Here is a 26,471-nt window from a genome sequence, read left to right as displayed (position 1 = left end):
GGTGTGCAAATGGGAACACCTCCATGCTTGAGGAGCCATCAGCTGCTGTGCCTTGTGCTGAAACTGCCAGCACAAAGGAGCAAGGTTGAACACACATTCCCAGGACAGGAAAACTGTCCCTTGGGATTTCTGGAGAGAGATGCTTCTACTCCAAACTGCAATGAAGCTTAGAGTAAGTTCAGCATGTTGTTCCCCCAGAACACTTCTGAGCATATATGGGAGCCAAAAGGCCAGTCTGCTGCAGAGGATCAGTAGCAAATAGCCAAAAAGATGAGCTAATTAAGTAGGCTTTGCTGTATCATGATAAAAGAACCCTACAGACCCTGGAAAACAAATGGGAGCAAGACCGATTTCTCCAGAGCTGCTCCTCAGGCATCAGGACTACCTAGGGGCAGCTGGAAGGAACTATCCTGCAGGAGCTGGTGGGAGCTGTGGGCTTGCAGCTGTGAAGAACCAGGAAGAAGGTAATTCTTTTAGGTACATTAGAGAATTTGGTAACAGGCAACAAACTACCAGTCTGACTCTTGGAAACAGAGATGCACAGATCACACTGTACTCACGAGGAGAAAGAAATCTCAGCATTGCAAAACCGAATTGTGTTTAATAAGTCTAAAACCATTGTTTCACTCCTGAAACTCAAGATGACGTAATGAGACGCAAGTGAAACTTTCTACAGCTTAACCAATTCCTCATTAAAACAAATTGAAATGATTTCTCTTGAACATGCCTGACAGTTTCCATAAACCAACAGGTTTTAGTCTTCAGTACTAAAGAATAAAATTTACTTTGGAAAATTCTATTACTTCATCTTCAACCTTTATTCACCGTAGGAAATTATTAGTATTGCTAGAACTAGATAGATATGATGGCAGCAGATGGCTGATTCGTGAAGTACTAGTTGCCAAAGAAAAAGATTGTTTTTAAGCTTTGCAGCATACTATACCATCTCAAATTGACTCACAAAGAGTGGGAATGAGTGAAAACTAATGTGGTAAAAATGTACATAAACCACAGAAACTTTTTCATTTACAGCACTAGTCTGCTGTGTGTTATAACCCAGTCTCTCCAACAAAAAATTATACACCGCATAATAACCAAGATTGTTTTCTTCACATGAATTTTAGCTGTTTGTCTCAGCCCAATCACATACTGAGATGCTCCACCATCTTTCTGTGGTTACATTCATTTCTGCAGACTCTCTGAGCAGGGTTTTGTGTCTGTGCTGAGCAGTGTGCGGGTCGGTGGCACTGGCCCGGGAGCAAGTGCCTGGGAGGAATCACTCAGCTGCAACAGCTGCTGTTTTTAAGGTGCTGGTGTTGGGCAGATGATTGAGTGTACATCGCTTCTTGGGCTTGCTACCTGTCATCACCTGAAGCTGCATCAACTGCTGATTCGTGCAGCACATCCATACTGCAGCAGCTTCTGCTGTGATGTACAGCTATAGTTTCCAAAGCATTTTGGTGAGCTTTTACAGGTTGGGCGATGTTTGGCTGTCTACAAGCCAGAACTTGTATCATGTGCAAGGCCTTTCATATAGCCATGTTCTATGGAGTTTACACATGAAAGGACAAGCAGTACTTGCTGTTCCTTTTCCAAGTTTTGCTCCCAGAACTGCAAATTTGAAAATTCAGATATCCAGGTTAAATTCAGGGCTAAGTCAGGTGTCCAAGCAGTAATTTGCAATCATAAAGGCTTGATGGACTACTGTGAGATAATCATGAACAGAGGATCCAAGAGAAGCAGTAGTAACTGCCGAAATGGAAGGGGCAGCTAGAACAGAAGGCCTAAACCCCGTTGCTTTTCCATGATTTATTCATGCTATTTTGCTAAGCTTCACAGAATACAGTGATGGAATCCTGCCCAACATATGCTTCTTCTCAGTGATTCTTACTTTCTGAACCCAGAAAGGGTAGATAATCTCTTCTTCTCGTATGACCCTGCCATAGCCCATGGCTAGGTGGTCAATTATCTACTGAACTATTCACTGGATAGCCATATTGTAAAAAATACATCACATGGCTGGCTTCTCTAACTGGATTATGTTCAGCAACCCAAGGGTGAAGGTAATACGTAGTCTAGATACACATAATGCACATATATTGAAGAGTGCTTTGAAAAACCCCATAGTGAATTTACTGTTTAGTGTCTATTGTGGTATTTTCAAGAACTCTCATTACTAAACAGCTGTTTCTTTCAGCTGGAAAATCTTAACATTAACTTTTTAGCAATTACATTTCCTCCTGGCCAAGATGAATTCCAAGTTTATAAATGTTAACTCAAAACGCTTTTTCTTCTAGCCATTCACCAGAAGAGAATGCTTTTAACAAGCAAGGAACAGAACAGCTCTGAACCATTATATGACAGAAGCCGGCCGTGAAGGGATGTGGAATTTGATTTCTCCCCCCTGCAGTAATCCCAAAAGGGCTGATGTTTAAGTAAATCCTTCAGCAGTAATACCTCCAAAATAACACACATCAGAAAATTATTTCCTCCTTCCAGGAAGATAGTTAGCATTGAGCATCAAGCGCGTTTTAGCATTAGTAGTTCCTGTCCTTATAACTACAACTGTGATTACATCATCCTGCTTCTCTCATTTCTCCAGAGAAACTACAAAGGGCATTCTTTAGGAAAAAGTATAAAAAGCATTTTCACACTTGTATCATCATGTTTGAGCAAACAAGCAAATCTGTTTACATTTTTAAAACCAAAATGCCTAATAATGCAAAATTCCATACTGAATCAGGAAACCAGATTCTGATGACAGGCTAACCAGCAAATAGAAATATTTCTTCTGTACTACAGTTTAGCATTGTCAACTTGGAATCATAGAATCATAGAATAGTTAGGGTTGGAAAGGACCTTAAGATCATTCAGTTCCAACCCCCCTACCATGGGCAGGGACACCTCACACTAAACCATGTCACCCAACGCTCTGTCCAACCTGCCCTTGAACACTGCCAGGGATGGAGCATTCACAACTTCCCTGGGCAACCTATTCCAGCGCCTCACCACCCTTACAGTAAAGAACGTCTTCCTTATATCCAATCTAAACTTCCCCTGTTTAAGTTTGAACCCATTACTCCTTGTCCTATCACTACAGTCCCTAATGAAGAGTCCCTCCCCAGCATCCCTATAGCCCCCCTTCAGATACTGGAAGGCTGCTATGAGGTCTCCACGCTGCCTTCTCTTCTCCAGGCTGAACAGTCCCAACTTTCTCAGCCGATCTTCATATGGGATGTGCTCCAGTCCCCTGATCATTCTCGTGGCCCTCCTCTGGACTTGTTCCAACAGTTCCATGTCCTTTTTTATGCTGAGGACACCAGAACTGCACACAATACTCCAGGTGAGCTCTCACAAGAGCAGAGTAGAGGGGCAGGATCACCTCCTTCGCCCTGCTGGTCATGCTCCTTTTGATGCAGCCCAGGGTACGGTTGGCTTTCTGGGCTGTGAGCACACACTGGAGCCGGCTCATGTTCATTTTCTCATCAACCAGCACCCCCAAGTCCTTCTCAGCAGGGCTGCTCTGAATCTCTTCTCTGCCTAACCTGTAGCTGTGCCTGGGATTGCTCCGACCCAGGTGTAGGACCTTGCACCAGCTGCTTCAGGACCCGTGGATGGATTTCATCAGGTCCCATGGACTTGTGCACGTTCAGGTTCTTAAGATGATCTTGAACCAGTTCCTCTCCTATGGTGGGCTCAAGGTCTTCATTCTCACAGTCCCTGCGTCTGCCTTCCAAGACTTGGGTGGTGTGGTCAGAGCATTTGCCAGTGAAGACTGAGGCAAAGAAATCATGCAGAACCTCAGCTGCCTCCACATCCAGGGTAGCCAGTTCTCCTGATAGCTTCCGGAGGAGGCCCACATTGTCCCTGATCTGTCTTTTATTTGCAGTGTATCTACAGAATCTCTTCCTGTTATGTTTCACATCCCTAGCCAAGTTTAATTCTAACTGGGCCTTAGCTTTCCTAACCTGGTCCCTAGCTTGCTGGACAACACCCCTATATTCTTCCCAGGCTACCTGTCCTTGCTTCCACCTTTTATAAGCCTCTTGTTTCCCTCAAAGTTTCCTCAGCAACTCCTTATCCATCCAAGGAGGTCTCCTACCCCTCCTGTTGCACTTCCTTCTAGTTGGGATGCAACACTCCTGAGCTTGCAGTACGTGATCCTTGAATATCATCCAACAGTCTTGGGCCCCCCTGCCCTCTAGGGCTATATCCCATGGAACCTTACTAAGCAGGTTCCTGAAAAGGCCAAAGTCTGCTCTTTAACTTCCATAGCAGGAGGGTTGGAACTGGATGATCTTGAGGTCCTTTTCAACCCTAACTATTCTATGATTCTACAGTAAAAACATTTTTCTAGGATAATTCAATAAAACCAAAAGAATTTTGTAGTAATTTACTGATAAAGACTTGAAGAGTTTGTGGCAGTGTTAACTATGCCCCATCAAATCTATTTCAGCACAGTACTGAACAATGCCAAAACCTCCAACTATAAATCACACCTAGGTAAGAAATATATGAATATATATATAGAATAGTATTAACTCAGACAGGACCAATAAAAATAGTTCACTTGACAAGGCTCAAAATAATCATGACATGAGATGAGGTTCTTGGCACACAGTGGCTCCTGCCTTATATGCCACTACAAACACATACATGTACTATGAAAAGATGGGAAATCATGTTGTGCCTTCATACCATGAATCATAAAGGTTCCTTAGTCTAGCAATTTCTAGACTAGCTTATTTCAATGCAGTTGCGGTTTGTATTTGCTATTAATAAACAGCTATTTTCCTATATCAGCTTACAAACTGTATGTAGCAGATGATTACCAATTTCCATGCCAGCTATTACTGAAGATTCCTCATTTCTCCTAATAAATTTCTCAATTGATTTTGCTTATATGTCATTCTTTGCTGAATTGTCCAGTACTCGCACTGGGTTTTAGGAAGGCCTGAACTACAAGCTACCAATCCCAAAGTGTGCCTACAAGAACTCTGAATACCAAGCAAGTTAAAATGTCCTCTTTTAACTTGCACTGGTACTCCCCAGAAGCGTAAATGCTGAAAACCCATCAGGGCTTGCTGTCTTGCCTGCCTCCAGGAGAGCATTTGTATTCATTCTGACTAGTACTGAATTAAAAAGCAAAAATGTGGGATTACATATGTGAATACTGAATTATGGTCACCTTAAAACCACAAAAACAAATGAAAACAAACTGATCTAGGAATTTAAAGGACTGTACTGAAACGTAATCTTGTACTACTCTGCATAAAAACTGGGAGCATGAAAAAAGGCAAAATCAGCCTGCAGACTGGAAATATTTCAAAGAAAGAGAGTCCCAAGGAACAGCACAGGATGTGACAGTACCCTTGCAGCACCGCAGACATCTTCTAGGGCTTGAAAAGTTTGTGTTCCTATAAGCACTGATCCTTATGCAATCATGTTAATGATATTCAGACATACTTCAAGCCTACCATGCCTCTGTTTACAGCTGCCACACTAGCACACACCTAGTCTCGTGCTGAAATATCTGTAATGCACAGAGAACAAAGTGAAATATCGACCCTGGAAACAGGGTAAGACAGAGAATTCAACAGAATCACTACTTACTAACTGTGTAAGTAGCTGAGCCTTACCAAAGACAATTGGCAATTGTGCACCTCACTGAACCCAGTTTGGAATGAGAACTTGAGGCCTCATTTTTTTCCCTTCTGCATAGACACCAGTTGTTTGGAGGCAAACTATCACTAAAACATGTTTCCACTGCAAAAGGCTTCAAATCTGACTCTCAGCCAAAGCTGTTCTGCTGAGTATAAGGTAGCTGTAACTGAGCACCCTGAAAGAAATGTGCACAACAATGTGAGATGCCCAGCACCTGGTGCAACCCAAGACCGACTTACTGCATGCATGTATAGGACCTCAAATTCACCAAAGCTTCTCAACAGATTTCTGCCCAGGTCTTTTGCTTTCAAGTAACCCCAAAGCACCAAAAAGGGTTTTTAGATCACAAAAGCCAGTTTTGAGCAGGAACATGTAACCCTTTTCAAGTACAGAAATTCAAAATGATTCTACAAGACACAGCATGAGTAAATACAGTTTATAAACAAACCTCCTACACACAGAGTGTCTTTCCAGACAGGTACTTTCCTTTGGGTTTGACTTTAGTCCAACAATGTAATGCTTTTCTGGGACTGATTAAAACTGCATGGAGCATTTATGACCATTTGGAAGATCTTACCCTTTCCATCAAGTCAGCTCAGTTAAATACGTGCTTTCCTCAGCCCAAAGCAGCAGCAACCTCTTGTCTGGAGGAATCAAATCTTTTCCTTGACAAGGCCACATGCCCTGTGGCGCATGGAAGTGAAATGAGTCCTGTTTAGGGACTGCAGACACATTGAGGTGAACATGCCCAGGACTCCTGGCCAGGTCAGAGCAACTACACTTTCCCCAGTGGGGCTACCAGGAGCTGGCATTATGGGCAAGTGCCCAAAACCCACCAGAAAACATGGATATAGGCAGCCTCCACACACAAAATGTTTTGGTCCTTCTACTGTTACACCAAGCAACAGGCTATAGTGCCCAGGCCATTCGGGACACTGTGCAGCCTGGGATGCCCTAAGGAGCACTGTGCAGAGACGCTCAAAGGCATAAAGTGAGAGTTGAGGTGGCTGTATGGGGTTGGTTGTACCCATACAGTTCTTGTCTTAACTCCAAAACCAAGCCAAAAATATGGTGCAATGTGAAGATGAGAAAACCACAAGGCAGCCCCCCTGATGCAGCAGTAGTTGAAGCCAGGAGACAAGAATTAATTCAAAGCCTTTTACCTTCTTTTTTAAATTCTACAGTACAAAAGAAAAGAAATCAGAACATTTATTTTCACACAGCTGTCCGTTCAGGAGTTAGTTATACTCAGCACTGTGGGGAAGAACATTCAAATCCCCCTACACTCAGATGAAAACATACCTTCATTTTTCACTTAAAAGGCAGCCCATGTCACAATGAGTATTATTATAATAATAGGTGCTTAGATCAGATGCTCTTTACTGTAGAATTAGGTGAAGGTAAATTTTCCAGATTTATATGACTGGCTTTAGTACTGCAGCATAAATTACAAAACTTATCTATATTCCTTTCAGAGGAGTCAAGTGTTCTTTTTTTTCCTCCAATTTTATGCCATTGTCTTCAAAATAGAGAAGGGAAATGCAACCTTCTCACTGAAAGCAATTGAAAACTTCCCCTTAACTTCTGTAGTTAAAGGCTGCTTTCCTTCTTTTGAATAATGAATAAAAAAACTTTACTCTCAGGAGTACATAACTCATACGCAAATGGTACAAAGCAGCCAGAAGCAGAAGCAGAGATGGCAGTGATTCCTCCCTCCCTGCCCTCCTCTCCTACTTCAGTTACCTACCAGCCAAAAGCAGCACTCAGTATGCATACAGCTGGTGCTAATCCCCTTTTCTGCTTGGATAATAATAACCCTTAGACTGATCTAGTGGATGCTTGTATTCTTTGGCAGGTTAATGGCAGAGTGTTATTATTGACAAATTATATTTGAATATAGAAAATAATGCAGACAGGGACTGGATGTTAATCTGGCAGTTTGTTTTGTGTTTTAGTCCAGTGTAAAAGCTAGATAAAGCTGAGAGGCAGATAAGTCAATCAGGTCATGAAGAGAATCCAACAAGAAAACTGCCCTTCTGTTACCGAAAGGACAGCTCTTCCACAGGATATTGGTATCTCTTTAGCTTGTCTCCTCTACTGCAAGGCAGCTGAGTTAGTGATTAACCAGTGTGGGCACTGTGATATATAAAGTGATTAAGAAAGCGACACACTATTCCATCAAAAGAAAGAATGAACTGAATGAATGGTGGCAAATGATGGACGTACCGAAGAGGTCAGACAAGCAGGATAAAACGTCAAGACACAGCTGAATTTAAATGCAACGGTCACTTGGCAGGAAGCTGTCAGACCTCCCTGAACGTGCCTCACAGTGACAAGGGAGCTTCAACTACTTAGTGGATGCATTTCTCAGGGTACAGTGTCTCATCAGAGAGGATGTTTAGAACTGCAGTGAACCAATCTCTGCAACTGCCTGTTTATACTTCGATATGGACAACAGTTCTCAGAGGACACAGTGAAGCAACAGAAAAAGCAGAAATCAGTACTGAGGGTACCTGTGCAAAATCCGCTGCAAGCCGCATCTTCCCACCTTCACCGAGGGGCCTTATTAGACTGGCATTGCGAATGAAAAGTTCAATTGCTCTTCGAGCCATGGCTTCAGTGTTATCAAAGACGAAGTCAAAACACTCAAAATGTCTGAAGTAGTCACTCATAACTCTTGCTATAAAACCCTGTAGCTCTTTCATGTACAGAGAACAAGGGACATCTGGTTTTCCTGAGCCGGATAATGATCTGAGAAAAAAAAAAGAAATGAAAAAAAGAAACGGGGACAGCTAAATTCATCTTTAAAACACAACCGAAACCTACTGGAGTCTTTAATTTTTTTGCCTACCCCACGAAGTCATGGCATGAATTGTAGAGTCTCATTTTCAATTGAGAATAAAGAGCGCTGTAGCTCTCTCTGAAACTATAGTCTCAAAATATCTATCAGCCATTCCCATCTTAACAAGATAAAGGAAATCACCCCACTCCTACCCAACTTGCAGAGCCTCCACCAGTTTGAAGCCTAACCCTGAGACCCAGCCCCTAGATTTAAATGTCTCAGTTGTTGATTTATAATAACGGATCAGAAAACACAAGCATATGCCACAAGGTTACTAGTTGAGCCTATCACAAACTTGTTCTCTGTATAGAATCAGTTTCCTTGATTCTTCCAAACTCAGTATTATAAAGTCAATCGAATTATCACAGAAGCAGCACCGAAGCTCTGGGACACAGACATCAATCATTTTTATCTTTCTTTGAATCACAGTCAGACAAAAGAGCTCTTCCAAGCTCAGGAGCCTAAGTGTACAGGCTGTCTAACAAAACTTAGCCTTTGGGTGGAATCAGAAACATGGAGGGAGTAAAATACTGTTAAAAGAAAAAAAAAAAAATTTAAAACACCTCTGAAAATACACTACTTTCTGTAAATTTCCAAGACAGGAAACAGGACATCTGATGACGATCCAAGCAATGTCAGAGCAGAGATAAAAACCAAAATAACGCTCAGGAAGGAAGGCTCAGTTAAAGATAGGACTCAAGATCTTTGCAGATGAAGTACACTGGGAATTTTAATTAAAATGCTATGGGTAAACAGCCAAATGCACTAAATCTGAGCAGTCAACAGAAAGATTTTTTGAAACATTTTGTATTCAATAATATGTTTGAAAAAAAAAAAAGTGTAATTCTGAATCAGAGTTATATGCTTTATTTTGAGAGAGTTCTGAAGACTGTCCACAAGAAATAAGTTTTGAAAACAAAAGGGGGGTTTTAAGCACAGAAAGCGCCTCTGTTTGGCTTTTCTATTTAAAGTGAATTTCACTCAAATGCAAAACTTTATGGGGAAAAGGCGGGGGGGGGGGGAGGGAAGAAGACAGATGCCACCTGATTAATTTGTTTTAACGGATTGGTGTAATTCTGCTTTCTCTGTTCACTGACAACCATAAAGCATCACTTTACCGTTAACAAACAAATGCTCTTGCTCCAAGGACATTATGGCAATAGCAATCTATTATGCATCTGCAGGATATCTTACTAAAGAAATGGTATGTTTAAAAAAATCTTTCTAGTTACCCAGAAAAATCTTCCTGGTGCATGGTGATGATAATAGCTTCTACCGAATCTCCTACAGAGTTCAGTAACGGCTGAACAGCACTACCCATTAGATCATGGACTGCCTAAAATAGGATGAGAAAAAGGCAGAAGTAAGGAAACAGAAATTAGAAGCATTTAAATTTTGACATCTCAAAAATACCCTGACAAACAGCTCTTTTTAACAGTGCTTTTCATTATTCCACATTAGAAACTGCTAGATAGGACAAAAGCTTAAGACAACATTTCCCTTTAATTGATTTTACCAGTAAAGTACAGAGATAAGGCTGTTTACTACATCTATGTAAAGCCTTCCTTCAAAGGTGCACAACAATCTGGCATTCCTGATTTGTAAATGTACATGTTTTGATGCACAAGCTTCATTCAGCTGTTCATTCCCCAGACACTCAAGCTGCCCTTCATTCCTCTGCACACAACCCCTCCCAGCAGGATGGATGTGGATAGCTGTCATCCACAGAGGGCTGCATGGCCAGCCACATCACCCCCCAGAAAAGCACCAGGTAGCATATAAATCATAGTCCTATGTGTGGGTCAGCATGGGTAAAGGGGTGATGAAGGATAAAGTTATTGCTGTGTGAATGCTGCAGAGAAAGGCATTTATTTTCACAGTCCAACCATTACAAGAATATTCTTGAATACAAACGCTACTCAAACAGTGATTTTGGCACACACAACATATATGTAGCTGCAGATAAAACAAAATACAAATTTCTGAATATTTGTATACCTGTGACTAACATATACTGACACACAATTAACACCTGCGAAAATCAGTGGCTGTTTTAAGTATAACAGGCAAAGCAAAGCTCAGCCCTATCCCTGCAGCATACACACATTCAATTACCTTTAAGGCAGTTGTGACTGTTTGCTCAGCAGCTGCTGGAAATGAGCTCTGATTGGTAATGACCTACAAATTTTAAAGTAATTGTTAAGTCAACATTCAACAAATTATTAGAATCCATAACATTTAATCTTATTTTAGTAATGAGTGGTTTACATAGCTTTAGGTAACTGTCAAATGGGCTTTATACAAACAGAATTTTCAAGGCAGCCGTATCAGGCCTTTGCACTCAAATTTCCTACGGGCTCTGCTTCTGCTTCAACAAAGGAATGATTCAGTTGAGTTCAACTGAAATTTAGCTGAAGGGTTAACAGGACCTGAATAAAAATTAGTGGTGTCTTCTCCCTCTGCGCAGTATAGAATTGATGGAGAACTATACAAGGAGCTCTACAGCAAATATTTGAAAGAATGGTTGTTCTTTCTCAGTATTGTGACTTTTATAATACCACTTGCTAAACAGCTGTTTATGTACAGCTATGATAATAGAATTAAAACTCAAAGAATGATCTAAAGGAATATCCTACCAATTTCCTTACAGTTATGAACATGCCACACAATAGTATTTTTAAGCCAGATAAGTACTGAAATCAAAGACTGAATCATATCAGATCTCCCTCCAACACTCAGGCACATGAGGTTCATTACTAAATACATCAGAGAAAGCAGACTTAAAAGTTGATCTACCATCTGTTTGCAAAATCCAAGCAAATTTTACAGGCTTTTCAGCATTTTTAAATATTCTGTAAATATGCCCACAGTCAAGAGTACTCACAATCTTTTTTTTCTAATCAGGCTAGGATTTAAACACAATTAACTACACTATAACCACTGTACCTGTGTGCTTTAATTTACAGAGACTGTAAGCACTGGCATCACTAAGCCAGTAAACTGGAATTATTCATAACTGGGCTTATTCCTGAAAACAATGCCAGGCCAGACTTTGGATGGCGATATTTGTGATGTGCTGCTTTTCTTGATTTCACACTTTCCTTCCCCTTTTCAGTTTGGCCACAACTCTGGGAAAGCAGTGAGGGTCTTCTGCGAAAGATAAGCTTAGGCTGGGACAAGTGTTATCAGGCTGATCAGAACAAAGACAGAGCTTACTTGATAAGGGAAAACATAAAGAGCCCAGTTGTTCAGATTCACAAAACAATGGCTGTGAAAAGGGATTATTCACTATAAATTTATCTTTCACTCCTAATACTAACAATTTGTCACAAAGCAGAGGGCCAACCAGTTCTCATCAGCTAATGGGAGAATATGCATACAACACAGCAAAGAAGTTAACCTTACAGCCAAGGAAGCCTACCTTCAGAACCGACTGGTGCAGTTTGTATAGAGAATTAACTACAGCCACGTTCCTCCTCTGCCCCTCTGTGAGTGGTCCAATCACCTGGCTGGCATCTCCTTGTGTAGACAGCTGCAGTGATTGCAGAAGTTGTTAGAACAGTACCAACTCATTAAACAGTGCATCACGACAAAACTATACTTAACTAAACTTAGACCATGGATGAAAGCTATAGGTCTTCCATAACAATGTTCTTCCATTTAACTCTTGTCTTGATTTAAATTATTTTCAGCTCCAGATAATACAAACTGAACAACAGGTACAGGAACCATGAGACTGCTGTCTCAGCTCCCAAACCACATTGCTCAGACCCAGATCTTTTAGAGATCCATGGTCCCAGCATAACTTCAACATTATAATCTAAGAATCAGGTGAAGTCACCTACCCGAGGATGCAGTATAAACTAGCAGCAGCAGAACTGAAAAGGGTATGCTTTCCTATATACCCTCAGTCCTTACTTCTGACAACTATGCAAGCATATCCTTAGAAACTGTTTCTTTAAATAGATGACTTACAGCTTTGTACATATTAGTGGCTTGTAAATGAACACAAAGATGGAACTGCAAAATTGCTAATACTGTCATTAAAAAGAGTTCAATCCATGAATCTTCAAGCAAAAATAAATAAAAAAAGGTATTTATTCATATTTAGACTCCATAAAGCCTGCATTTTTTATCATTACCACAGAAATCAAAGTTCCAGACTGATACATAAATAGCAGTTAACTACAGAACAGTCCCGTAAGGATACCACAGCATATGTTTATAATTTAAAATAAAATAAATTCTAATTGGGAAAGAAATGGAAATGTTCTTGGGCACTGAAAGATGCAGAAGCACAAAGAACTGACAAAAGGCTATGTGAATTCTAGAAGTATGCCTAAATATTACAGCAAAAATAGCTATTAATAGAAGGCTTTACAGAGAGATCTGACTAGTTATCTATATTTCAGATACAAAATTAGCCTCCAGGAAACTCCTGAAGATGTCTAGCTCCAGAATTCTCTCAGTGAAAATACATTCAACTCAGTGAACAAGTCATTAAGAGACTTTCATGAAGTGTGTCTTTAAACACAGCTGTAGGTCCTACAGAAAACTCCTAAACTAAAATTAAATACACACTAACAATTGTTTAGAATAAAAGAACAAACATTACATAAACATTTTTAAGTTATGAGAAACAGTGAATCTTTAATAGTGAAAAACTATTCCTGAACTTCCCATAGTTTCCATTCAGCACAGACACAGAGAGCACAAAAGCAAACTTACCTAATATTTGCCAGCACTGCTAATAATGAAGTTTTAGACAAGTTTGTGCAAGCAGATGGGGAACTCAAACTTATTCACAACATTATGGTGACAATATCAGTTCATTTCCCTGGGATTATTTCAGGATAAACAGGTTTCTGAGGCCTTTCAGAGGGAAAAATCCTTTCCAACCTATCTTTAATTATTTTACATCGTAACGCATCTTTAAACTAGCTGACAAATATATCATCTCAGCATCTTCCTGCTTCCTGATGAGAACAGCCACGTGAGCTACATACATCTGTGTTTCCTTCCTGACATTTATATTTGACAGACCTAACTGGTCCTAAGAATTCTGCTTCTCATGCTTACAGCTTCACAGACTGATAACGGAACAGTTGTGCATAGAAACAGCCTGTCCACCAAGCTGACCGTCCTCTTAGACACAAATAACATTTTTTCCCCACACCTTTTTTAAGCAGTGTATGGACTATTCATGTGTATTTTGCACATTTACAACGAGTAAACATAAAAGACATTAGGAAGACAGTAAAACTTTATATCCTTGCCACTTTAATTTCAGTTCCTCAAAGTCTATTGTAAGGGTTTCACAACTTCCTCTTCTCAGATGTTATGACACTTCCTTAGACATTAGCCTGTGTCTCTTCTGCTGGTGAAAAAGCTTAACTGATAACTAAAACCAGTAACAAGGGCAAACAAAACCCTTCTGCAGCAACAAGCAGCTCTCACAGTCAGCAATAATGCACAACAGCTTCACAGGCAAAGTCTAAAAATGCCTTAAAAGCAACCATTTCTAAACAATTTCTAAAACTGTTTGCCATATTATATTCCCTTAAATTAACCAAACTGAACGTGACAACCAGACGTGTTGATTGCTTGTTTATCATAAAATCACTGGTCCGAAACAAACAGTCTTGGAAAACTTGACTCTTGTAACGAGCAGCAGGAACTGGGCAGCACAGGGCTCCCTAGGACCACTTCCTCTGAAGCTGTGTCATGAGTACACCTGGTACTTACATGGGTAAGGGTGCCCTACCATCATGGGAACACGTGGTACCTAAATGGGTAGGTGTGCCCCACCATCTACAGAAGAAGTCTCAGGTGGTGGTTCCCATCTCTTGCTGCCACCACAATGATTTCTTGAGGCAAGAAGGTTCTGCACTCTGTCTAACAAGGTTCACGTACATACACTTTGTCACTGCTATGTACCTGGATTTCGGGTAGTTTATCATTAATCCAATATTTCAATGCCTCAGACTGAATTATTGACACCTCTAATATCTATAGTACAATCACGCATCCAGGTAGGAAAATGCTATCATTATGCCTCCCCAGTTCCAACAAACCACGCTTAGGCTGGCCCATTTAATTTAGACACAAATCACCCCTCAGTTTATTTTCCATCACACCAGGTTTTATCAATGATACACATTCATCACTTATTTATACAGCAAGTACTTTTGAAGTTCAGTGCAGAACACAGCTTATGCATTTAAGCCCAGTGGTAATGTAACTCTTCTGTTATCTGCCCACTGGGGATTGCACTATGAAAATAGGTTAAGTCAAGTAAGCGTGAAGCCTAACCACATCCACTCAGATGAAAGACACAGTCAAAGGGCCTTCTTTTTTATGAGGGCACTAGAGACAAAACGTGGTGTCTTTTTAATCAGTTAGATTTATCCAGAAATGTAGAAGGCCAGATGGGTGAATTCATGCTCAGCAGAAACAGGGGGCACAGGAGGGGTGACAATCCAAAATCAGAATCTATTTTGGGAAAGAAACAATTAAGAGACAAAGCGTAGCTGAATGACCAGATCCCCATCTCTAGGGGGGACTAGTCAGTCACTCTGTGAGTTAGTCTGGCTTGAGGCTGCTAACTGAAAACAGGAAAATAATCCCTGCTGAAGCCAGACCTGAATGAGCAGTTAAGAACAAGGACTGTAACTGTTCCACTTTTCTGTATTTGTCTTTAAGTATAGCAATTGATTTCTTACACTCTTCACTTTAGTTGGGTAAACTGTTTCTGCTTTTACCTCAAACCCTGCCTACTATTTACAACAACCATGGGCAGCAAAACACAGGCACCCTATGCCCCAGGCAAGCAGCAATTTTACAATGGGTTACATCTGTATGAGCTCCCTTTGCCACCAGCACCCCTTTGCATAGACCTGCTTTGGAAATGTGTCTTGAAAATAACTAGATCTGGATTCTACATTTTCTGTGTTTAATACCTAAGTACAGGCATACAATTTTACAGCATGGACTGGATCTCACATATTGAGACGTGCTGTGATGAGATTCCTTTGGGTTTAAATTCTTGTTTTCACCATGAAGCAGTGAATGCAGAATTTAGATTGGGATGTGCATCAAAACATCAGTTCTCCCTTGAGTTATAAAAACCCACTAACTGAGTTTGTCTTTTTCTCGTAGAAAAGCTCAGACTATTGATACATGTTTTCCTATAATTTCTTTAGTGTTTCAAAGTGACTAGCTTCCCCTCTTCCAACAGGTGGTAGCTCAGAAGAGACACTGATCTGTGAGCTGGTTTGTTACCATTCCCTTCACAGACTAAACAGTCTGTGAAAAAGCTCAGTTTCACACTAAGTAACTGAGATCATGTGTGCATCCCTATTGACAGTTTTGGAGAACTCCATTTATGCTCTACTCCAAAACAGCCTCAGCAAACCCACTCTCTAAAAAGCAGGAATTAGCATCATAATTTAGGAGAACTGAGAAGATCTTAAATCAAAATAAGACAAAAGTAGCGCCACTCTAACTCTAGTATCACGAGACTAATGTGTTTTGATAGCACAAATTGAACTCCAATTGTCAAGCTGACATTTGCAAGAATAAATACATTCCTAATAGCGGCAGCTGATGTGGCCATACCTCTGGCAGAAAGCAATCAATCCATCTGGTACCTGGCCTCCTGCCTGATCATAACAACTTAAAAAGCACAGAATCCATTTACAGAATTTCTGAGTCAGTAGGGCTTGGCCCTGGGATTTCTCCCAGAAGCTACAAATAATTGGGATGATTTACTGTTAGGTTTAATGCTTTCCATACGGCAGAAGGAGTCTTCTACAAGTTCTTTCCACCTAAGAAACACAAATGCTTACTAGAATCAGTTTTCTGTTTTTTGTAAAAACATGACACTGTCAGCAGAAAAATACCTCACAGTGTGAACTCCACTGGCTGTGTCACCTATTGGCTATTTAGAGGATAATCTGCAAAAAGATTTAGAGGTTCAAAGTGTAGGATTTGCATGAATATGTCGGGGCAAATGAGGTCCTTGACTGATAAAAGAAAACCAATATTCTGCCTTAAAAAAAACCACCCAAACCACCAAAATCAAGCAAACACACAAGAATCCCACAACAAACAAACAAACAAACAAACAAAACCAACTAAAATTTAAGAATTTGAGAATAAGTCATAAGTAAGAATTTATGTATTTGGAATGACTTCTAATATTTGCAAGAAGAAGAAATATTTCAATACATGAGGAAAGCTGTGAGTTCAGGCAATAACCTGATATGTACATAAACCCATATATATTGCACTATATTGCACCCTCAGGGCATTCTTATAGCTTCCAGAATGTTTTTTATTTTATTTTATTTTTTTAATTTTGTACCCTAGAAAAGGAGCTTCATGGTGAAGCTTTGGTTAAAATCTTATACCAAATGCTCCCATTATTTTGGGAAGAAAAATTTGAGGGGACTGTTAAGTCCTTGACCAAGAAAGAAGACCAAACATCATGCTCACACCATTCATTCTAGAATAACAGCAACTGACAAACTGCTCCCTCAGGGGTATTTCTGTTCTGTTTTGTTTTTCCTTCCTTCCTTTCTTAATATTTTCAAAATCAGAAGAAATGGAAGGAAAACAGCAAATGGTCTTTCTGTAACAGGAAAGATCAATCTCTAAACCTTTGAATTACCTGAGAAGAAAAGCACTGTAATCAAAAGTAAGTAATCAAAAAAGAAAAAAAAGCACTGTAATCAAAAGTAAGTAATGGTTCATTGTCCTTAAACACTGAGATGCTTTAAAACAACTCTGCTACCAGAAAGCACCTAACCCAGTTCCTTTAAGGAATCTCAGAGAATCCTAAGCCTGAACCACTCAGAATAATTTCTCAGCTTCCAAAAACTATGGCCCTTGTATCTGAGTTTTTCAGACTCAGGTTTACCCAACTAGCCCAAGTCTGAGAAAGATTTCAAGGATAATGTGTGTTGATCCTGATACCTCTGACTGTAAGAGCTTACGGAATTTTTTATGCTTGCCAAATGAATGTCTGAATGATTAATTATATTTTATACGTCATCCCAATAGCTCCTGGTCCCAACCAACTACCACCTTTAGAAGTGAAGAGCAGGTATCCATCCTCAAGACATATTGAGACGGGTCCAACATTACAGGGTGATATTCACCTACACATAAAAAATGTAATTAAATTATTTAATTGCCATCTGCCTTTTTTTGTATCACACCCAGGCATTAACTGAGATTACAATACTTCTACCCTGCATAAGGTTATAAATGAGCTTGACATTGTCCAGCTCTAATTAGAGTTGATCCAAAACTGCAAAATTCCAAAGCCATTACCATATCAACATATATATAACTAAATCTATTTTTGAATCATAGAATTCAGCTTGGTATGAAATAACTTAGATATAATGCACTATAACAAAATACTGTGCGGGTTTTCTGCAATCTTGCTTTTTCTACTTGTTAGCAGAATTACATGCTAGATCTAAAGATGTCTTTTAAACACTTTCCCAGAAAGATAAAATGAAGTACATTCACTCTCAAAACCAGCCTTTAATGCTTGGATGATTTTTTTCTGGAGTTTAGCCAGTATCTCTTTATAAAAAAAAAAGTAAAGAATCACACATTTGTTATGTGAGTCACGATCTAACCAGCAAAAGACAACACGAGAATGAAGAAAATGTTTCATGAAGTTATTTTTTAATGCAACTTTCTCCTCTAGATTTTTTCCATTTTTAAAAGTTTAAATACTTTTTTAAGTGACTTATCAACTAGACATTCCTATGTCTTCTCTGACCAATATAACCAGCTTCCTAATGACTGTTTAAACAAAACTCTTCTGATCTTTCCATTAAAAAAAGTAATTACGAAACCTCAACTGACTTATTATTTTTAAATTAGACCTACTGCCATCTTTAGCTTTTATTACAGTACAGTGAAATAGTAATTATTCTGAAATTATTTTAGTATATAATAGCCTCCCACGTATTCTATTTAAATACCTATTAATGAAGTCTTTTAATGTGCCAAATATCAAATTTGTATTTTGGGGGTCTCTCATTTAAATAGCATAGATACAAGTTTTTCAATGACAGTAACACCATGTCTTCAACATACTGGTATAATACAATTAATTCACATTATCTCCAAAAGAAGTGAGGAAAATACGATCCTTCACCTAACTTACACCATTGTAACAGACCTGTTATTTACAGAAAACCTTTCCCAAAGTGCCATCTCACTACAGTTCTTGATGATTTGTGAGCCTATTCCATTTCATACTTCCATCCAGAGTTCACAATATTCGACATTTAGACAGGAGGACTAGATAAGTTTCCCTGGAACTGTCAGACAAATCTCATTGTTAGAAGATGTCCTGAATAGTGATTCACCCACAAACGAAAGCTCACAATTCAGTATAACACCACTAAATCTGAGACATGAAGTCTTCTAAGATCACATAGTAAAAAGGGCAATCAGAAATTCACTTTATTTCATTACAATGAGAATTCATCATGCTTTTCAATTCAAAACTATCACAGGTCTCACAAATTTGATCCAAGTTTGAATCTGGTCCCAAAATTCCAGTGTATGAACAGGATCTTCCCTTCACTGGAAGAATCTGATTCCAGGAAATCTTTTCTCTCTCCCTCTCCACCCAGAAAAGATCCAGAAAATATTCCTATCTCCATGACACTCAGAGAAAACTAAGAACTGATGCTTCTCATCCAACTGTCATATCATTTTTTATTTATCATTTTAGCTTTTAAATCTCATTTTCCCTTGCATTCTTGCTTTTCTGAACATTTTCACTGATTGAACCAAGATGTTTCAATATAGTCTCTGGATCAGTTATAATACACTTAGCCTTTTAGATTTTGGACAAAAATATGCCATTCATATTGCTCATCATCTAAATAACCCACTGAAAACAGCTTATTTAAATCTTCATTCCCCTGATCACGCATGACAGACACTTTTTCTTCTGCAAATGACATTATGAAAATTCTCTGTAAAGATGCTGTCTCTTTCTCACCTCAGAGTTTAAGCTGAATCGTTATTTTCCTATTGCACCTGGCACTCTAGCATTTTCTTTCCTCATACATTTTATTGCAACAAGGTTTACAAGGCAAGGAGAAGCATTAATAAATTAGAGGGGTTTTTTAAACAGTAAAAATATAACCCAAAATCACAGCACATTTAATTGTAATCTCAGGAAGAGAGATCCTGGAATATCTGTGAAGCCACGGCATGATAGAATTATGCTTCCAAAACTACGTCACCAAATCCAAACAGCAGACTGTTTGCTATTGACTATATCAGATGAACCATAAACCCACAAAGAAATGATGAAAAATATCAAGACTCATCTGCTGCAATATCACAAATCATTACGATGACGGGATGGATGTGCAGAAATTTGAGATCTATTTTAAACCTCAGTAATTACAAAGTAGTTTTGAAACATACTCAAAGGATAGGAAGATAAAATCTTCTTTTTTGAAGAAAATTTGAAAGACAAAAATAAATTTTCTAGTTGTGAGAAGAACATGTGCTGTTTTCACACAGTTTGCCTCTTTAAACTCAAAAAATCTCCCAAATAATCTATTCCAACCCATTGTGAATGGCTAGCTAGGGGACCAGAGACATTTAATAAGGAGATATTAACTCTGAATATCTACTAGAAGTGGAAAATTAAGAAGATCATTATGGGTATCTGCAAAAAATTAAGCCACCCGAGCAGTGTTAAAGAACACAACAGTAGCTGATGATGTAAGTAATGCAGAATTTGGAATCTTGCACCTGCAAATCACATGTTCAAATATAAACTGTATTGAAGGACAATGAGAGATGAATTGCTTGACTCAGTTTCAGCCCTAGTGCAAAAAGAGCATTTATCAAAATCCCTGTAATATATCATGGACTTACAATCTTACTTGAAGCCTCAGGAAGGAGACCTGTGATTGAAAAGGTCTGAGAGAAGAGAAAATCATCTTTAAAAATGATTCCTACAGAGCAGAGACAGAGCACAATGGCAGGATAATGCACTAAGCCATACAAGTTTTGTGGGCAATACTAAAAATAATTTAAGAACAACTGCAGAGAGCTGACTTTCCATTGTATATATTTTGATGCTAATCTTATGTAATGCATTTGGTGCTGATCAGCATTACAAAGATCTGTGCTCTAAAAATATCTGAACATGACAGATAGATAGATGCTCCTCAGCCTATATCTCCATCCATTACATTCACTAAAAATAGAATATTAAATTACAGAAGGGGTTGGTTGCACTGGCATCCAAAAAGATGTCATCTGAGTTGGCTCACAGAAATATGTGGCTACCGGAGGGAAGTGTTGAACTCCTGAAAAGAGTTAATACCCAAGAGTTCTTGCACCCCTTCAGCAGTATTTGGCGTTGTCGACTAGTCACAACACCACAGACAACTGTGCTCTTTTCAAGGTTTTCAATGCTATTTGAAAATAAGTCAAGTACGGCTGACAAGCGTTACAGACAGAAAAACGTGTTTAGAAAAGCATATCCTTTGAAGCTCTGGCAATCTAAGAAAATCTTAAGACCAAAAGCAGTGTTCCTATAGAAGCATTTCCTAACTTTTGCCTTACAGAGATTTATTTACATCTGAAATACGAAAGTATGAATTCCAGATGCAAGAAAAATATCACCCTGATCTGTCAGCATTTTAAGCTTCCTCTTGAACAGATTTTGCATGTTGTTCTCATTCAGTTTCATTCACATACTGGCTACACCCAGAGCAGTAAATTGAACAGCGCCGGGCATGTGAACATCTGTACCACTGAGCTGTTAGGACAGTCATTAGCAAGTTTGTGGCCTGCACCAACAACTCCTCTCCCAAATAATCTCCATCCATGGCTCAGGAGAGGCAATACTGCAGAGGCTGTCCCCAGCAGGACACTGGCAGGCAGCCACATGCTCTGGGGAAGAGAAGCCCTGCAAGCCCCAAGGCAGGCTGCCCTGCACATGCTGGCCATGGTGCCCAGCACTGTCCTGGCACCTGCTGCTCACCAGCACAGACAGTACTGTTACTCCCATGTTGGAGACTGAGAGGGTTCACAGCTAAGATGGCAAATTAAGTCCTGAGTGTCAGTCATAAACCTTTACTGACCTTGTACTCTCAACTGAGAGACAGACATTAGCATAAACATCAGGGTGACAGTGTGAAGCAATTTAATACACAGCCTTTCTGCAGCTAGAAGAGACGTGCTTTGCAGGTCCTTGAAGTGAGGCCAACACTACTCAGAACAAGCCTCGATACAAATTTGCCTTCAGACGAGACTAAGCTCATTTATTTACTCACATTTACTGTTCTGAGGACAGTTACATGTTTTTCTTTCCACACCTATATGCTGTCTTAAAAGCAAATACAGACCATTTGGGGACAGACTGATAAGGATACATCAGCATTTGACTGATGAATTGTTAAGGTTTTCTACTTCTTATGCTCCTTTTTGGTATTTACTTTTTTAAACAATAATGCACTAAAAAATCTGTCATCAAGTACATATTACTCATCATTATGACAGATAATACTTTACAATAACATAGTCCCAGTTACAATATTTAGTACCAGTTACTGAAAACTAGACCTCAGTAAACCCTCAGAACAAATAAAGTTTAGAAATAATGTATAATAGTTTTAATCATAGAATGTTAATGTCAGAGTCACTTTTCATTTAAACATTAATCCAATTAGATATTCAGAATTGTTTTACAAGACCTGAAATCCAGTTTCACCATTGCATTGAAAAACAATACCAGGCAAAATCAAAACTTTTCAGTTACTTCCCAAGAACCTTTTTGTACTTGGCAGAGTACCTTCATATTACTTCTTAGGTGTAATGCTCTAGTACTCTGTGACTGGTACACTTTCTAAAACCATGTATAACATTACATAACTCAGATATATTGTTAAGTAAATGCAAATAGATCTCAATATACTACTGAGATCCAGGATAGTGAGAAAGAGTCAACTACTCTCTATCACTGATCTCAGCTGATGCTGACTTCTCCCCTCAAACCAACCCAGAATCTAAAAACCTCATTCACCAAAGAAAATCCATAGAGATTTCTTTGTTTCCCAAGTGTATAGTGGTCCTCTGCTCATGAGATCAGAATAGCACATTCTCTCTCATTTTGCCTTTTGATATGTCTGGTACCAGAGGTCTTCCATCTGTGCATCAATGTCGTACCCTTTGAGGATATGGGACAATTGGTGTCCCCCTTGGTGTGGGGATTCTAATTTTTGAGGCACTTATGTCTTTTCTTGAACCTCAAGATTCACTTCTACCACTGGGTCTTTAGCAACTTTGAAAATTTACCTTAGAATGTTTAAAGAGTACAGATTTAGATTAGATATTAGGAAGAAGCTCTTCACTATGATGGTGGTGAGGCCCTGGCACAGGAGGTCAGGAAAGAATTCTTCAAAATGCCAGGAAGGCCTGCGCTCTTTGTACAGTACTTAAAAATCTCCAAGTGACTTACACTAGGCAAACCTGGTATCAAAAAGTCCCACAACTACCGCCCAGCATAAAATCCTCATGAGAAGCCAAGCGTCTGTCATGAGCTGTCGGCAAAGCACAGATATGCAGCTCTCCCAGAGCTCCGCCCAGAGCCTGTATTTCAGGCCTCCACTTCATTCGTCAGCTTCTGTGAGATGTATGACACAAGTCCGACCACATTTAGTTAAGAGAGTAAAAAATAAAAAAATTCAAAATCTCTATTTCCTTCCTCCCTCATTACACCCACTCTCCTTCTCCATCTTCTGAGTGCTTCCTCTTCATGACTGCTTACAAGTCTGACAGTGGGAAAGATCTCCATTATATCATCTGCCTGCAGCCTCTTGTCTGTTGGAAAGGTCCCTTCTTTAGACAAACTTCTCTGAAACTACTCCATAAAATACAATATTCCGTATTTAGGAACCTCTCCAATTATAGGCAATCACAGCTCCCACTGATTTTAGCCTTATCTACCCTAACCTTAGAATAAATCTGCCTCGTATGATATGGCCATGCAGATTCTTGCTTTGCCTGTACTTCAAGAAGACATGAATTTGCTCTGCTCATACTCCAGGCTGAATGAGTGTGCTATACTCAGCAAGGTTCCAAAGCTGAGCTGGTCACCCTGGCTTGAAGTGGAGCCAAGATGTGCCCTGCTATCTGGGAGCACAGCAGAGTGAATCTGTGTTTGCCTAAATCATATCACTATATACCCACATATAAAAATGTTTTTTTATTTGATCCACTAGAAGTTGCCAGCATAATCACCCCACCTGCTACTGAAAAGCAAGTGGGCAAATTGATTTTTACAAACCTGCCTCTGCAAATCATGCTTTGCTTGTTTATTGGCCAAAAGATACTAGACCCCTTTGTCTCTTATGGTGATGCTTTGTAAGTCAGAGGAGGCAGCAAGACAGCCTCCACAAGACAGGAAGGATTGCTGTGGGACTCTGATTGCAACTAATAGAGACAGTCTTGACAGGTTGACTGTAACTCTAAGGAGGAAACTAGTAGAGGTGTCCAGGTTCAAAAAGTAGTAAAATTGCATATTCTCTAAACAGCTGCATTTTCATGTTCATGGCACAACACATTTCATCTGTGTGCATTTGGTGGGTGTGTTAGTGTATTTCAATCCACCCACATGCCAAGCTGAGCAGAAATAGCACAAAAGAGAACATACAGTACTTACATTCAGGTAACTAAAATCATCACTATAAAAGCAGAAAGAATGCCACAAAGACCCCAACAATAAATATTGTTTGAAACAGTCCTGTGCTGGGAAGGGCTCTTCCGTTGTCAATCTCTATGAGGACAATGGATCTTGCAATTGATTTTTCTGGTTTTTGGCAAAACTATGCATTTTCATAAACCTTCAGAGTGTTTAACGCTCAATGTTTCCTTACTTCCTTCTGCAAGACATCCAATTCTAAGTATCAGTAAGGGAAATAGCTCTAATTAACAGGCAAACCAAAACGTACTGATTATGAAGTTACAACAAAGAGATTTTTAATTATGAGAAAAAACACATTTCCATTATCTTTAAAATTCAGTTTAGTAAATGACAAAACTACAGGTAATTAACCAGGGAAATATAGTTTTGTCTGACTTTCAATCCACAAGTGACTATGATTTTCATTTTTATGCAAATAAACGGGAAATCTGATTTAAAGTAGCACATGAACAAAATCAAACACGAATTTAAAAGACTTCTGCAATCAACCAGGCATCTTTTCCAAAAACTGACAACCAAAATCTGTTCACTTCTTATTATGGAAGATTACAGCAGAGCATTACCTTAGAGCAGTGGTCTTCAGAGTGGGGTGTATGCATCACAGGTACTACGCAGGACAACCCACTGGGGTGCAGGAAGAAAATATCAGAACTTCAATCATACATGTTTATAATTCATAAAGAAATAGGGGGGTGCATGCTCAAAAAATTTATGCTGATGGGTATGCATCACCGAAAAAGTTTAGAGACCACTGCCCTAGAGGATCCTGCCATGCAATAACTGCTGCCATGTCAAAGGCATCTAATGAAGATGTTGGTGAGATGCAAGCTGTCTTTTATACTTCTTCTTAACTCTCAGTTATACAAATGGGTAAAAACTTATCTAGGGTGCAAATCCATGAGCTCCTGTCTTTTGTCAAGCAGCATGGATTCTCAAAAAAACCACACAATTACTCATCTTTTCTTTGTTTTCAGGAAACAGAGTTTACTGGTTTCTCATGAATCTCTTCCCTCCACTGTGCTTATTGTCAACATTTAATGAAAGAGCTAATATTCCTTATGTGGCCAGTTAAACAACATGTTGTATGTGTCAATCAAGACAGGTAATTTTAGGTATTTGCAAATGGGAATGGATGACCCCTCTGGAAACCGCTTAAATCAAAGAGATAGCTTAGTGTTCTTTTTTGTCTGGGCTACCTCACTTGTATGAAAAAGTGGCTAGTGAACAAAATCTGGCTCAGTAGGCCCCTGTTATGTTAAAAAGCAAGGAATGGATTACAATGTGCAAATGCAGAAGAGGAAAAATTTCCTCTTAACCAAAACACGACGATCACATTTGTTAATCTCTCTTCCAATCTGGATGAGAAGAATGTAGAAATGGTAACTAAACTGAAATCTTGCAGTGTCTGTAATCACTATGGAGATGATTAGGCAAAATGTGAATAAGAAGAGACAATATAATAATGGCAACGGAGAAAATGTACCAAGCAACCTTCCTCAGCATCACCTAACAAAGCACAAGATGGGTGGTGAAGCTGAAAGATAATACTCTTAAATTAACAGAAATATTGTTTTTTTAATTTAGCACAATGTATAATTATCCTTTCAACCTCTATGGTAAGAACATCTGAAATTACACTGAGTGAAATTAGAACAATAATTTTGAATGCTTCATGGCATACACCAAAGCACATCAAGCATCAGCAAGCAGTTAGCTAAAGATTCACCCAACAGCTGAATATATCTATCTACTGCTCACTAAGGGTTATTTATATCTTCCCTGAAATCATTTGAACTGGTTAATACAAGAATAGATCTCAGGCACACCAACAGCTAGTTCTTGGTGTGGGGAAAGCTGAAAACCAAAAGCCAGCAGTGTACGAAGTCACAAGTAACACAAACATATACTTTGGATTCACAGGAAGAGGCCACTTTTCCTTACTTGTTTTTGCTTTAGTATTACATGCAGAGATTTCTAGATGCTGATTTTACTCACATGTGAAATCTTTGCGTCTTGAATAACATTTTTCTTGATATTTGTCCTAGCTAAAGCTAACTGGAGAAACAGCACTGACATCTCAGTGAACTGCAATCTCTTTTGTTCTGAAATTTGAGTAATAAAACCCCTGACATTAGCATGTCTCAACATTTTTATGACTGCAAATTTCATCTTTCCACCATTCAAATCTACCTGCAA

At 39.2% G+C, this 26,471-nt stretch overlaps 1 protein-coding gene across 1 annotated transcript in view; it reads right to left on the bottom strand.

Annotated features, from left to right (window-relative positions):
• COG5 (component of oligomeric golgi complex 5) overlaps positions 1–26,471 on the bottom strand; it is a 192,403-nt gene that overhangs the window by 13,483 nt on the left and 152,449 nt on the right. The window contains exons 15-18 of the mRNA XM_061366262.1: positions 11,928–12,038; positions 10,622–10,684; positions 9,739–9,842; positions 8,178–8,415 (exon numbers count right to left, since the gene is read on the bottom strand). Coding sequence (XP_061222246.1) covers positions 8,178–8,415; positions 9,739–9,842; positions 10,622–10,684; positions 11,928–12,038 — 516 coding nt within the window. The remainder of the gene's footprint in view (positions 1–8,177; positions 8,416–9,738; positions 9,843–10,621; positions 10,685–11,927; positions 12,039–26,471) is intronic.

The sequence above is a fragment of the Neopsephotus bourkii genome, unplaced genomic scaffold (genome assembly GCF_033783945.1).
Source record: "Neopsephotus bourkii isolate Nb327-2 ecotype Australia unplaced genomic scaffold, CSIRO-AGI_Nbou_v1 NB_1328, whole genome shotgun sequence".
Taxonomy (NCBI): domain Eukaryota; kingdom Metazoa; phylum Chordata; class Aves; order Psittaciformes; family Psittacidae; genus Neopsephotus; species Neopsephotus bourkii.
The sequence above is the reverse complement of the archived record's forward strand: the minus strand, read 5'-3'. Positions and strand labels throughout refer to the sequence as shown.